This window comes from Rhagoletis pomonella, unplaced genomic scaffold (genome assembly GCF_013731165.1).
Source record: "Rhagoletis pomonella isolate Grant_MI unplaced genomic scaffold, Rhpom_1.0 Rhpom_scaffold_00001, whole genome shotgun sequence".
Classification (NCBI taxonomy): Eukaryota; Metazoa; Arthropoda; class Insecta; order Diptera; family Tephritidae; genus Rhagoletis; species Rhagoletis pomonella.
The window spans coordinates 31,652,193-31,668,205 of NW_023458555.1; the positions used below are offsets into that span (position 1 = coordinate 31,652,193).

Consider the following 16,013-nt stretch of genomic DNA (forward strand, 5'->3'; position numbering starts at 1 on the left):
AAAAAGGGGTTTCGTTGTACGTAGTAGTTCGGGTATCGATGGATGTTTAGTAACGGTTTTTGTTGGATTCGACGGTTATTTTGATTTGGAGTGCTCAGTTAGAGGTGCGTTTAGTGGATGAATAGTTGGTTACTTGCTGAAAAATAAATGATATACAAAAATTCAGTGGAAAAAAATTAATTTTGCGGCAACAAAAATTTTATAAAAAGCATACATTTTTTTTTTAGAAAATGTGTATATTTTGAGTAAAATATTTAACGTACGAAACAAAAAATCGCGAAAAGTTTGCGAATTATGCGTAAAATTATGTAAATGGAAATATACAAAGTCCACCGCAAATATCGGAAAACCATAAAATCAAGAAATTCGCAAAAATCATGAAAATTAAATCGTAAACGAAAAATCAGCCAAGAAAAGCAAAACAATTTTTGTAGTAGGCGCTTTTGCATTTCTAGCGCTCGCACAGCAAAAAGCAAAGCGCAAAAATGCCAGAGATCACAACAACAATAAAAATTTAACAGCAGCATTCGTTTTGTAGCATTGTGGTCAATACTCAATTTCACATTGTTTGTATCTACTCGAATTTTCCTTTCTTTATTTTATTCGTTTTGTTTTGTTGCATTTCCCCGCTCATACGCAATCGGTTAGTGACAGTGAAGAGTTTGGAAATTATATGCGAGAAATTACGCAGAAAGTGGCCGTGTGGTTTGCGAAAAACAAAAACAAAAAAAGAACTGGCGAACATTCGCATTCAAAATATATTCCAAAAGCCATATGTGCTTATTTACATATATATGTACATACATATGCATGTGAATGTGCATGTGCGTAGACTCTACTCGCTTAGTTTGTATGTAAATTTGTGTCAGCAACATTTGAGTAATACCAGCAACATATCGCATTTGTGCTCATTTGATTCTGGTGACAAATTGGGAATGAGTAAATTACCAAATGTTTGTGGCAACAGCTGAGATTGGCATGCAATTTGTTTATGTAGATACATACATATGTATTTACGTACATACGCACACATGTATTTTAGTTCGTATGTGCTTAACCACATACAATATGTATATTTTAGTTTCTGTTGCTAAGTGCCTGCAACTGTGGGGACTCTTGCTCAGTTAAGTGACAACAAAATCGAATAATTCTAACGTGTGTTGTGGTGAAATAAATATACATAATATATTCGTTCTATGTACCTACTCGTAAAAAAGTGCATTAAGTGAAAATTTATGTTCAAATAGGGGAACAAATCATAACTAAGTTGAATCGAAACAAAAAAAAAATAAAGTTTATAAAAAAAATTATAAAAAAGATTATAGAAAAACAGCGTAGGAATAACAAATTGCAATGCAAAACAAAACATGTCAAAAAAAATGAATACGAAAAATTTGTATCTAATAAAATATTTTCCATTTTGAAAATGATGAAATAAATACAAATTCTAATATATGTACATTAGGGTACATCACTCTCCATGCCAAACAAAATTGTATCCTGTTTCTATCATAATTATACTATATACATTATATGAACTATATTTTTATAAAAAATTATCGGAAAGAAATTAGAAAAAAAAAAATTTGCTTATATTGCGAAACATTCACTGTACTAAAACTTTTGTCCGGCACTGTATGTATTAAACTCAATTCATAATTTTTCAAATATTTAAAGGTTTGGAGGACTAAAATTTAATATTAAATTAAGAACTGAGTAAATTTCTTCACCAAAATTTGTTTAGTTTTTTGTTCGATATTTGAAATTTGCATATGATGATTTTTTCCAAAATCTATCTTACCATTGTTGCAGTAAAAGGACTTTGCGTATTTTTTTTAGAGGTATAGAACTTTACACTGAAATAAAATAAAGAGATTACATAATTTTCGCGGAAAAAAAGATTTTATTAGAAACAATACCTCAAGCCATTAAAGTTTGTTCCAGTTCATTCGCACAAACCAATGACTTCGCGTAACCCCAAAGAAAGTAGTATAGAGGCGTTAAATCGGATAATCTTTGTGAGCCACACCAAACAGTGAGTTTTTGTGAATGTATCGATGCCTCGTGATCTCTCGTGGATTCTCTTTACTCCAAAAGCATATAGTTTGCTTTTGGATATATCCGTGGAACCAAAAATGAGCGCCATCACACAGACTATTGCGAAAATCATTTATTTATATGAGAAGCAAAAATCAATCAATGCCATTACTCCATGGCCGTTTGACCATGATTCGGGTAGCTTCATTTTGAGGGAACTATATTTATTACAAAAAAGCTGAATAACATACCTTTCAAATTAATGTAACTTTTTTCCAAGCTAAGAGCTTTGAAGAGAGCGAAATATTGCATTTAAGTGCAGGGGATTGAGGGGGCTTGGGGGTTTTGGAAAAAAATATAACATATCAAAGAGTATAAATAGCATATATTTTATCAGATACATTAGTCAAATTATAATGTAGTCGGAGATAGCAAGTTTACGATATGTCTGCCGGCAAAATGACAAATCTAAAACGGAAGACCTCTCATGTCATGTCATGCCAAATAGTCTGCGGCTCAGGATGGGTATATCAAAATATTGCATGTTTTCACAAATAATTGCTGTCAAAGATCTGCACCACTCTAGATTGCGTTTTAAGATAGAAAGAGTTTATAAAAAAAAAAATAAAAAAAAAATCAGCCTTATCCTGAGTTTCGACCGAAAAAAATTCATGGAAATACATGGAAACCAAAAGTGCAAAGTGAACCGGTTCGGAGAAAATGAAACTCATCATAAGGCTGAATATTTTTTTTCTTTGAATTCATTTGTAACTGTTTTCAAATTGTTCATAACAAATCTTACGTATAGTGCAAAATTCCAAGCAAAAATTTCACTCGTAACCAAGAAAAGCAAAAAAAAGAAAACACAAAGTGGAAGCAATGAAAAAATGTTTGGCCTGAAAATGTGTGATACAACAAAAACAACAACATCATTAGCATGCTACCGAAATAGCAATAGTGAAAACAATCAACAAAACAACAACTACAGCAGCAGCAGCAGCAGCAGCACAATTTGCATAAAGTACAGTGTATTGAAGCGTGCGCCAGTGCAGTTGCATAAGACGAACATCAACAACAACAACAACAACAACAACAAAAGCAAGCTAGTTACTAAAATCAACAGAAAAAGTTACAGCAGATACAACAAAGTCAACAAAAGCAGCAATTATAATAAAAATTGCAAATATCAGTACAATATTGTTGCTAAAATAGCTAACAATAATAATAATAATAAAATAAACTACTGGCGCATAAATTGCGGCAGTAAGGTAAACAGCAGCAGCAGCAGCAACAGCAGCAACAGCAGCAATTGTTTGCTTTATTGCTGGCCTTCATAAGCGGCAATTTAGCATGTGTACAACCATTTGCGGGTATATATAGTATTTGCAAGCAGCAACAACAACATGCGAAAAGGCTAATGCAATAAGACAGCAACAATGAAAAATTATAAATACATTTTGGTATAATGAATTGAGCGCAACGTAGTGATTTGGAGCAAAAAGCAGCGGTGCAAAAAAATAAAAACTTTTTCAAAGCAAATTTTGTTTTTAAATAAAAATAAAAAACAAAAATAAAAAAATAGCAGCAACCAAAAAAAAAATTACAAAAATTAGAAATTTTGTTTTTTTAATTATTAGAAAACAAAAACAAAGTTGGTGATATACAAATTAGTGAAATTTACGTTTAGTACATAGCAAAATATTATGTAACCAAAAAGCATAGATAAAAGAAAAGCAAGATAAAAGAAATTCAACAACAGCCAATGGAGCATAAGGAACTGTAGTTATACAACAAAAAAAAAAAAAAATCAGTATTCAAAAACGTCCACCCGCAATACAGAAGCAAACTGTTTGGTTGTATGCGTTTATGCATTTGTTTGTTTATATAGTTTAATCGCGCTTGTGTCTACCTATACATCTATACCTATATACATACAAATACATATTTTTTTATGTGCTTCCTCTTAACGCCAATCGCATTCACAATGCCGGAGATCAAACGTAATTTGAGTCGTCTCTCCATGCTGATGTTTCGGCCAACGCATTCCAGTGAGCCTGGCTGGCGTGCGGAGCTTCTAAGGTACGAGTTCATGACACTTATATTCATACATAATACTTATTTATTTACTTGAAATGATTTTTCAATGAAATAATTTTTCTACATACGTAACAGAAGCACACACTTGCAGTTACTTCATAAAATATAATATAAATTTGTATCTAAATATGTGGGATATGTGCACTTGTGCATTGCTGATGTGGTCATGTGTAAGCCATTTGGCTGGCCATATGGTTCGCACTTAACGATAAGAGATGGGTTTATACACTTACGCTTGAATGTACAAAGGACTTACACAATGTGCCTAAATATATTGTCTTATATCAATTGGCTTATTTCATTTGCCTTGCAGCAAACACGCATGTACCTAGTGTGGACTCAAACAAAAAAAAAAAAAAACGTTGGATATTTTTTTTTTGTTGGCAACCCTATGCACCATATTAGCGGATGAATGCATTATTTAGTAATTTTTGGGTAGAATTTTTTTAAATTTTTATCCTTAATTAACCTCATTCTGTTGTATTTAGTTGATGAAATTAAATTTTCTACGCATGGCAACCCCATAAAAATTTTATTAATGAAAAGTCTTAAATTTTCTATGAACAACAGGGACTGTAACGGTTAGGATCTTAATACTACAAATAAAAATTTTACCGTTAAACTAGATTTTCATTATCCGTCCAATTTAACCTTTATTTTATGATTTTTATTATTTCGAAAAAGAATAACCCTTATTTTCGGAATTTAATTTTTTCGACCATTGTTCGGTCGTTGTTTTTGATTTTTATTTTTTCGATCATATTATAATTTTTTTTTTAAGATAAAATTTTTTATATCATAAAAGATTTAAATCGGTCATAAAAATTCAGCCTCCTTTATAACGGTTAAAAATTTTCGAAAAATAAGAATCTAGAATAACGATTATTTTTAATAGAAAAAAAGAAAAAGCACAAAATATCGATTAAATTTTACCAACAAAAAAAAAAAAACGATTTTGCAATGTTTTAAAAATAAAAATCTTTATACACTTAGGTCTCTTTTTATGCGTTTTTTTTAATGCGTATTTTAATTTATGCTATTTTTCAAACCATTTCTTCGCTGTAGCGAATTTGCTTTTTTGAGAGTTGTTATTATTTTTTTCAATGTGTAAGAGACAATGTTTCTGATGATTAATTTGGCTTTGTATTCTTACATGTTTCATGTATTTATTGTGGTATGGTTTGTTGGTTAAAATGCAGATAAAATTATATTTATTTCATGAATGTTCAATTTTACATTGAATAATAAGTATTGAAGTGAAAAAATAAATTGTTTTGTTTTGCCTAATATTGCCTCACTGGATTTTTTGTGAGGTTTTTTAGAATTTCTTACATGGAGTATCTGAATTTATGCGGTTTTTGAAAATGCTGGAAAGCATTCCCTGTTTTTTGGTATGAAAATGAAGAACTTTTTTATGCGGATTTTTATTATGCGGCTTTATAAGGAACGCATGTACCGCATAAAAAAGACCTAAAAGTATTCAACTATTGCTCTCGGTCCTTGCTTAGTATAAGGATTATTAATACTTTATGCCGGTCTTCGATATTTCGCTTTCAGTCAAGTTTATAATCTAAGATAATAATTATAAGGGAATTACTAACATATTCCGGGTAGACATTATTGGGGCTCCCTCAATATCGAAGTATACTCCCTGCGTATATTCCTTTATGGACAATCCTTTTTCAATCCTCGATGCGATTTCATAAAGTGCGGTATCCAAGAATTTTCTCTTAAAATATGTCTGTTGATTCGAGGAGAGACTGCCTTTTTTGTTATATTTCGCAGAATATATTTATCTCTAAGTCTCTCCAGAGATTTGAAAAGAAATGGAGTCAGGTTCATTGGCCTGAAGCCTTTCAGTTTCACATGGCTCTATAGTACCATAATTAAACTAACTTTATTGTATGCCTTCGAAAGAACAGCCTTAACTGGAATCAGCGGATCAATTCGGGCCACCGTTAGTCTTGCGCTTAACGTGTCTGGAGGCCTGGCCCTATGCGTTTATTCACGGACAGATCTAAGCTGGATAGAAAAGCAGGTGGACTTTTCCATCTTAAATTTAAGGTCCTGGATCACTGCACCATATCCTTAGGAGAGAATATGATACTTTTTTTTTAACTTTCTAGGAGATAAGTATTGGAACGACAGGCAGCAATCACGGACCTTGGCTCTTTGATGATGGATTCGAAATCGACCAGGGAATGCCGATCTCCTCAGATCACTTCATTTTCAAGCTGTGAATACTGACCGAAACCTTGAAGGGTGGCTTATTCTTTCAGGTCTACCTACAGCTCTCTGGTGGTGGCAGCTCTAACCAGGTATTCTTCTAAATACCTTTTGAGAGCTTAACGTTTTAACGACTAGGATTCCTTTTATTTCTCACCCTGAGGAGCTTACGAGACTATATTGGCACATCCTAAAATTAACCAAAATCGATTTTTCTTCGTAACTTGTTTTGTTTATGGTCTGATTTCTTAATAATAAAGGAAATATTCACCACCTTTTCCTGGTACAATTTCAATATTTATAAATTTCGTGAATTTTTTTTTAAGTATTTAGATGCCTATTTAATACTTCCTTATTATCGCTGATAATGACAATATTCCGTGAAAGTAGGTACACCATATTTATTAATGTTAAGATCAAGCAAGAAAGTAGAACAACACGAACGTGCATATGTATGTATAAAATATTTTCAGGCGTATAACGAAGCAACAATAATATCAATATTTGCTTAGCATTCGCATTAAAAAATAGTATGAACGTATTTTTCGCTCTCTCTTAAAACAGCTGGGTAAAGTTAAGCGCCATTAGCCTTGTAATAGACATTGAATTGTTGAATATGAAAAGACAGAATGCAAAAAAAAAACACTTTTGCAGACGGAAGGACATAATTATTTAATTTTTAATTGAGATAATCTAAAATCGAAAGATTCTTCATATAATTTGAAAACGAAAATATTTTATATTTGATCAATTTAAAATTGTATGCTTAACGCTTTGGTAGAATGCTTGAGGAGTGTCTAATTAATAGACTATATTTTAGTTTTTGGTAATTTTTTATTTTTTATTTTTAATAATAGCTCTGATCCAGTACTAGATGAATTTACAGGTTTTTACACGAACTTGCAGGAAATTAAATGAAAATTTTTCCCGTACTCCATAATTCTGTAAATGGGAGCTATTTTTGGAGAGTTTTGTAGAGAATGAAGTTGCAAGATTTTATCCGTACTATTTTGTTATGGTAAAATCATGAACAGTGTCAAGCGATAAGCTGTTTGACGTTTTTACACGAAGATGCTTTTTTGTTTCCGTGCGGATTTCTACCCTAAAAGCCGATTCATCGTTTTAGTTCAGAACTTTTTTTTCATGTAGTTGTTGTTGTGTTTCTCTATCTATGACAAAAAGTTCAGAACTAAATAGAATGATGAATCCGCCTTAAGCCAAGATGTTCTGTGTTAAGTCAAAATTCTTAGTACGGCTGCGGTCTACTCGTAAACTACCAACAGTAGGTAATAATACTTTTGAAAAAATTTCAGGTAGGTAGCCCATTGAATTTTAAAGCGTCTCAAAAATACCGTTACTTTTTGAAATGTTTTTTTTTTTCGGTTGACGGCGCTTCCATCTAAAAAATTTGGCGTCAAAAAAAAAAAAACAAAAGCAAAAATAGCAAAAATCGAGGGTATTTTTCTTACAATTTTTTGAAAATTTTAAAATCGGATTTACATGGTTTTCCTTGTAGAATATGCTATATTTTTATAAGAAATTAATAAATATTAAATAAACAAAATGAAAACTCTCAACAGCGTGTTTCAAAAAGGTGCTCCTATTCAGGTGGCAGGGAGTGTATATATTTATATATATATATGTAGACGTTCACACATATTTACATAAATACGATTACGTAGGTATGCATGTCTCGTTTTACTTTTAAAAATGTATGCCACATAAACATAACTCAGCTTGACAACAGCCGCTGTAAAACGTTCTGATATGTAGTGTTGTCATATTTAATTACACATGTCGTTAATAGCCGCTAATTGCACTATAGTGCATGGCTTTTGTAATGCGGATTTAATTTTTTTAATGGCGTTTTTTAACAAAAGTAACTAATTATGTGATTAATGTATATTTGCACATATATACTTTTGCATTGGTGTAGTTGGTTTAGTAATATTCTATTATTGCTTTTAAATGACAATCATATATTTTTTTTATTATGCCTACTTATTGATATTTACTCACAATCAGAGTAGTCAATATGAATTGCACACGCAAACATAATTAAATGTCAATTACCTTCTTGTTGATAAACAAATTCAAATTTATTTATGATTAGTGCTGAAAACAATAATGATGGATAACGATTTAATGAAGTAAAGCACATTTTGTGTTAAAGAGAAACACAAATCTATAGACAATTTGCAGTTTTCCATTTTTAATATATATAATGTTGAATAAAAATAAGCTATTAGATATGTGACAAAAGCTTCCCAATTATTTTCTTAAAAATGGCCAAAAAATTGAATTAAAAAATGTGAATGTGCTTTTCACTTACATATACATAACCTTCAGCCTTCACAAAGGAAACTCAAAGGATCCTACGCCTGTCAGCCTCTTGTCCTAGAGCAGTCGATACCTACCTTTCTCCTACCATAGTCGATCACTGCTTAGTGATCACTTTGGAAAAAAATATATATATAATCGATTAGTGGCGAAATTTTGAAAATTTCAATATAAAAATGCATGTATGCAGTTATAATTTACATTAGGGTGCCCATCGAAAATGTTTTTTTTTTGCAAATTTCAAGACAAAAATATTATTGCCAATTTTTATAGATTTTTTAAAGGTCATTTAGAGGTCGCGACCTGTCAATTTAGGTCAGAAATTCGATTTCAAAGCTCGAAAATGACATGAGAAGAGAATATATAAGCCTTTAAAATGGTACATAATAATCTATTGTCGGACTTGGCTTGTTGGGATTTTCTAACAGGTAAAATAAAAAAAAAACATATTTCTCATAATTTTTTAAATTTTTTAATTTCACAATATATAGTACTACCTAAAATTAAATCTATTTTTAAATAAACTGATATTTCATTTATTTAAATCGCATAAAAATTGTCGAAGTGTGGCAATTTTTTATAATCTAAAACACATAGAATAACAACATGCAAATTCCTATTTTTTGTGTTGAGCACTTAAATCAAATATCGTTAACATTATAATGCATTTAATTTATCTGAAAATAACAAAAGAGGTAAGTGTTATGCATACACACATACATACATATATGAATGTAAAAAATAATTAAGTTGTAGGCGGAAAGATAAATTAGTGCTAATGTACAAGCACATACAACCAGGGCTGCCGCTGACGAAAAAAATACTTACCATAATAATAGCGGAATAGCTGCGCTTGATTGTAGTTGGCTTAGCAAAGTGAAATAGTGGAAAATAAGCAACAAGAATTAACAAGACAAACTTAGCACAGTGCGTAGGCAACTGGCTGAGTCAGTGGTGATCGTCGGTTCGAATCCTACTGAAAGAAGTCTGATGAGGAAATGTGGTGATTTCCGAAATAGCTATCACTTCTACCATTTTTTCAAATTATTGTTGCTTTTCCACAATAAGTTTGCATTTAATACGGCCTCGAGCTCTTAAAAATTGTTGAATATAAAAATAAAAATTAAATTTTTTTATTAATGCACTTTTAGTTTAACTAAACCAAAAGCGAAAGTGATGAAATAAGAGGCAACAACGAAACTTCAAATGGAGACTAATACAGTGATTTTTTTTTATATTTTTTTTTCACCTTAACCAAGCCCACAAAAATCAAAGATTTCAGCTATATGCAAAGTTTAGAAAATTCCAAAAATTTCCATCTAAATTTCGAACTTTTCACTCTGCATTTTTAGAACATTTTTGGGTATGCTCATGGAATTTTAGTATAATGAACAATGTGCAGCTAAAAATTTCCGTTGATTTTTTTTTAAATTTTGCGAACAATCACAAAGTGTAGTTCATGCCTGTCCATTTTTCTTTTTATATAAAGAATCGTTTAAAATATTTAGGCAATCAAAAGCACCTCAGCTTCCAGTAAAATGAGTTTTTAATGCAGCACGATATGTTCGCTTTGTATATATATATATATATATATATATACATATATGCATGTATGTACATGTATAAATTCTCCAGGAACATTTCTGCATAAAAGAAAATTAAATTAAAAAAAAAAACAAATGTCGCTTACATCTTTTTGGCGGTTGGGGCTAAATATAAAGATAAGTACGAGAAATAATACGAAAACGAAAAGTTTTAACAAAAATCTACGAAAATGAAAAAATTACCTTTTTACCAAGCCTAATTTTTTTACCAATTTTGGTAAAAATTTACCAAAGTGGCAACCATGCATACAAGTATACATATGTATGTACATATATGTACATACCAGGGTGGTCCAACTTTTTTTTCATTCTTATTCGATGAAACTTAATTTATTTTTAACGATTTTAGAGAAATTTTACGAAAAAATGTTTTCTCCTCACTAAAAATGTACGTATATCTTCAAAGCAGCAGCCGCGCTGTTAAACATTAATCGATTTCAAAAAAAAAAAAAATACGGGTTTACTTAATTTCGATATTCATAAGCTCTGGAGGTGGCAGCGGTAAAAATCCCAAAATCAACTTGCCTGCGTATTTTTGGATCACAAACATATGCTTTATTCCAAAAATCCCGTATTGCATATGAATGTATGTACATCTTCTCTACGCGTTGAAAACTGCATTCAATTGACGTCAGTGGGTGCAAATTGGCAAATAAATTCAAAAATATTCCCTCCTAAAAATATACAGAAAAGTGCATAAATACAATTCGAAACATAGTAGGGGTATTCTCTGAGTCTTGCAAAGCCCTGCACGGTGCACGGTTTGCAAAGCTGTCCCATATGGAAACCAAGAGAGATATAAAAGCGCTGTTTGCACACCGAGACGTGCATTGTGCAGCCACAGATACAAGCGAGTATATCAACGATCAACTGCATTTCAACGTCATGTTCGCTGATGTTGTTGATTGTTGTCAATAGCGACCGCAAACGCAATGCCTCCGCAACATGCCTAAGAAATTTCTAGCCATGTTAGTGCGAGAGCATTATGGGTGAACCATAGTACATACATATGTTAATATATTTCATATATTTATGTTCGTGCATATGGATAAATAAATATATGTTTGTAAATGTATGACAAATGATAAATGACGCTTGTCTAAATGCATATGTAAGGAATATACATACATACATACACATGTAAATACTACATATCTGCTGTAAAGGCTGTGCATAACAAGTCAAGCGGCAAATGTGAATAAAAATAATATATTTTCACACTGAATCAGCTGTGCAAAATATCTATTGTATATTGTTCTTCTATAATAATAAAAAACTTATTTTTGGTGGTTAGGCCTCGATATATGTATGTATGTACATACAAAGATAAGTAGAACATTCAGAGCGTTTGGAAGGCGTCGCGCCCATATTTCAATAGCCCCACTTTTCTCCATAAGTATGGCATTGATTTCATACATCTATCTCCATACCAAGTTCCAGTACTCTACCATGAACACCACCAGAGATTTGCAATTTGAAAAATTCGAATTTTTTAGCCTATAACCATTCTTGGAGAGCCTGAAGTAGGTGGCCGAAATTTCCAAAGAATCGGTACAACCTTTGTCGAGCTTTGCGAACAAAAAGAAATGGCTTTCAAAATATATATTAGTATAGATTACTGTAAACAAGTTATGTAAATAAAATTAATCAATCAAAATAGATAATTTATGGATTTAAAGCTAAAACAAGATTGCTAGGTTATGGCAAAATTAGATTAAATAAATATCCTAGCAAAAGTAATCAAAGGAATCACGCCGAACATTTTCCATCAATATTGTGTTTCTAAAACAAATGTCGGTAGAAAACTACATATTGAAGAAATTCATTAATTCTTAGTACTAAACCACATCAACTTTGGCATTACTTGGTTAGTTTGATTGTGTTAAACGCACTGTTTTATACAAGATCGTTTTCGATACCCAAGGGAAGATTTCTATGGACCAATCTCAACTAGTCCTTAAGTCGTAATCAACCTATGGCGAATTCAAAGCGCGACTCCAGCGGGACTATGCCTTGAGATGTTTCAATCTTTGTCAAATAATCTGCAATGCAGTCGCCTGGTATATTCGGAGCCTTTTTCTTAACTGATGGCCCTTATGAACGGGTGGGTTTAGGATCAAAGTTCGAACGGAGGTCGAAGAAATAAACACAAAAATTATTTCCTAAATAAAAAAGGCCGATATTCGTTAAGCATCAGCAAAACCGCCGGGTGTATTTCTGCCATTGAAAAAGTTTCAGATAAAACTCATCTGACGGTTGAAGGCGGCATTAAACTGTAGTACTCTCTTTTTATCCAAACGCTCTTAACGCGATTAGCTAAATACTCATCAAATGTCTAAACACATACATACTACATATAAACATGTTTCTATTTTTGCAAAATACCCAATTATTTCAAACCATTTACATATACGAACATATGTACGTTAACTGATTAATTGCATACCCACCTGTACCCGTATATGCATACATACATACATATTCCACTGCATGTGTTCAAAACCTAACATTCCAGCCCAATTATGCCATTTGTCCACTTATGCGAATTTATTTTTATGCACTTCGTCGGCGATAAACAATTACCGGTTTATTTGCTATTTTGTTTACGGCATAGCCAAAAACATATATGGTAACACATAACTAAATCACTATTATGACCTAAAGCGGTGTACTTGTCAATAACGAGCGGCTTACATGGGATTTCAGATACCCTGTAGGAAATCTTAAACAAATGGGAAAATTAAAAAGTAACATTTGCATTTTTTTCCGATATGAATTTCAGTTTTGTAGTACTTTAGAAAACAGAATATTAAAATTTATGTTGATTTTATTAGCATAATTGTTTTCTTTTATACTGAATACTAAGCACTACATATCGACGGCAGCAGCTTCGAAAACGCCCTATCTCACAATTTTTTTTTTTCAAGAATCGCATTTTTAGTTACATTTACCTAACCAAGTAATTAGAGTATTTATGGTTTCAGAAACTGCTGGATAAAATAGTACTAGTTTCACTAAATTCTGCGTTTTTAAAAAAATATCCCAAAAACCACGAAAAATCGCGAATAACTCCGGAAGAATTCCGCAAGATCCCGAAAACTACAGCACGTGCAGTTCCGAAAAGTCCAGAAAATATTTCCAAAGTTTTTTAAGAAATAACGAAAAGCGTGTAAGACACGAAAAATCCCAAAAAATTTGGAGGAATCCCGAGTGGTCTTGAAAATCATAAAATAGTGCCGAAATAATAACCCTAAAATGCCCGGAATAATCCCGAAGTATTGCAAAGCATATAACTCGAGTCCCAAAAGGTCCCAAAAAATACAGAAAAGCCTGAAGAAAAACTTGAAACATCCCGAAAAAATCGGGAGCAAATCTTAAATAGTTTCGAAAAACCTCGTATTTAGTATTTTGTTATTTATATTTATTTTAGTATTTATTAGGGTGATCGAATCGTTATTTTTTTTTTTGAATATTTTTGGGCAGTTTTCTTATAAATCCCGATGAAAAACATGAACAATTCCGAAAATATCCCTAAAAATCGCGAGCATATCTGAAATCGTTTCGATAAGCGTCGAATTTAGTATTTAGCATCTTCTAAATACTTGAATTATATACGCTCGAGTTTACCCGACAAGCGACTATTGTTTATGTTGTTTTACTTGCAATCCAAAATACTTCGAATTTATTTTGCCATACCGTTCTCTTATTTAAGCCTATACCTATTTCTAGTAGACATAAATATTATAATTTTGGTCATTATTTCTGTTTAACAGTAAGTGTTTCTGTAGACGAAATACCCTAAATTAAACCGATTATCCGGTTTTTTCCTAATTTGAAAATGGAGAACCACACACATTTTCAACTTTCGAATAAATCGGTTTTCAGAGAAACTCACATATACTCAGAGAACGCTCATTCGGCAACTGAACTTAAACGAATGGATTTTCCTGTAGGGCAAACCCTGTTTAGATAGGCAAACACTAATATGTACATACACAAATTTTGTTATCTGAAGCCTTTCTAGGCACTCAGCTTTGTTTAAGGTCGCTTTCTATATGTTCGCTTTTCAAATAAATGACTCAAATGATTAATGATTTATTTTTAATTTGCCAATTTTAATATTTGTTGATTGAAAGCTCGCCAGATGGAAAATTTCATACTTACATACATAATTTATTAATGTACCGATTATTTTATATTGTTTTACTTTATTTTTAGTTTCATGGTTTTAAGTCGTTGCAAGAGAATGGCGCTATTGCTTTCTTCCAAATATAATATAATCACCCTTAACGCAGTACTGTTGCATTTTTTTTTGGTTAAGTTGTGTGTAAGCACATACCTTTATGAAATATATTTCATTCCTTTCATTTATTTTGCCATCACAAAGGTATGCTTTCCGTTTATTTTTGTTACCTGTAGATGTTTATAAGATTATTCGTTTTATCTGTCTTGGCATATGTATTATGTAATACATATGTACAAATTGGCTTATATATACATACATATAGTATGTATATATACATACATATTTTACAACACAATATTTCTTATGTTTTTAATTTATAAATAGGTTTGGGCGATTTTGCTGTTTTTTCTTTACCGGCACGCTTCGTCGGCGTGTTTCAGTTAAATGCGCATAACTTATTTTCCTTTTGTTCACACTCTTGACAGCTAGGAACCAATTTGTGACATTTGCAGAGAAGTATATACATATATAGATTAATATAATTTTAGATAAACAGGGTTAGATCGCCGAATTATCTCTACCAAATAAAGGACGAGGTCCAGAAATACGTAGGTCAACTACTGTACCCAAGACTGTATAAACTGGCAAACATCGACACTCACCACGAGACCACCTCCACTTTCCCCAATTCCCGTCTCATGAATGTCGTCATTGGAGTTCAATCCCCAACAATTGCAGGGGAAGAGCTTCTGCTGCCAATAGGGACCAAATTACGGTATCGATACTGTAGCAGGTTAAAATTCTGCTTATACACGCCAGACTCCGACGCAGCCAAAAAATGTCCGGCATGTGAAGTTTCTCCACCAACCTCCTCTTCACTTGCCCACTTAACCCTTTAGTCCGACACCGTCGAAATTGTACCTGCTCTGGGCCTACCGTAAGTTGAGTTTCACGATAACGATTGAAGGATTGTCCGATTCTAGGAAGAGTTAAGAAGCTCTGCGATGCCAAAAACGAAGGCAGACATCTCTGTACAGTCGCCGTTTACTTAGTGATCATACTACCAATAACAAATCATGTTTCTCCAAACCTCGTTCCAAGAGAAATTACTAACTCGTTTACTTATTCAGTCGTGATTAAATTTAAGATGGTTATTTAAAGAAACACTAATTTTAACCCTAGAAGTTCAGCTTTTTTTTAAGTAAAGAATATGAAAGGTTGGCTTGTCGATTCAACGAAGCATGCACTTAAAGGGTTAATAATAATTGATCATAAATAATAAATTAACACAGTGACTACAAGTCTTATCAGTTCGCCTCAGACTAACGAATTAAATTTCATTTCAATTTATATTGAATTTGAAGATAACGTTTTTTTTTACCAAATTATTCTAATGACCTGGATAAAGTGATATAAACTTTGGTGGAATTTTGAAAGTGGACAATCGGGCAACAAGTTTTTTAAGTTTGTTGAACAAGTTAATTTATTTTGTTATTACTTTTTTACTATTTTTTTGTATTTTT

At 31.9% G+C, this 16,013-nt stretch overlaps 2 protein-coding genes across 5 annotated transcripts in view; both read left to right on the plus strand.

The window, feature by feature from the left end:
* LOC118742763 (G protein-activated inward rectifier potassium channel 3-like) overlaps positions 1-16,013 on the plus strand; it is a 210,450-nt gene that overhangs the window by 134,392 nt on the left and 60,045 nt on the right. The gene's annotated exons all lie outside the window — the stretch shown is intronic.
* LOC118742787 (probable serine/threonine-protein kinase dyrk1) lies at positions 7-3,562 on the plus strand. Its single transcript, XM_036475133.1, has 2 exons — positions 7-104; positions 2,846-3,562. Exon 2 carries the CDS (start codon positions 2,925-2,927, stop codon positions 3,372-3,374), a length of 450 nt encoding a protein of 149 aa, XP_036331026.1. The 5' UTR covers positions 7-104; positions 2,846-2,924; the 3' UTR covers positions 3,375-3,562.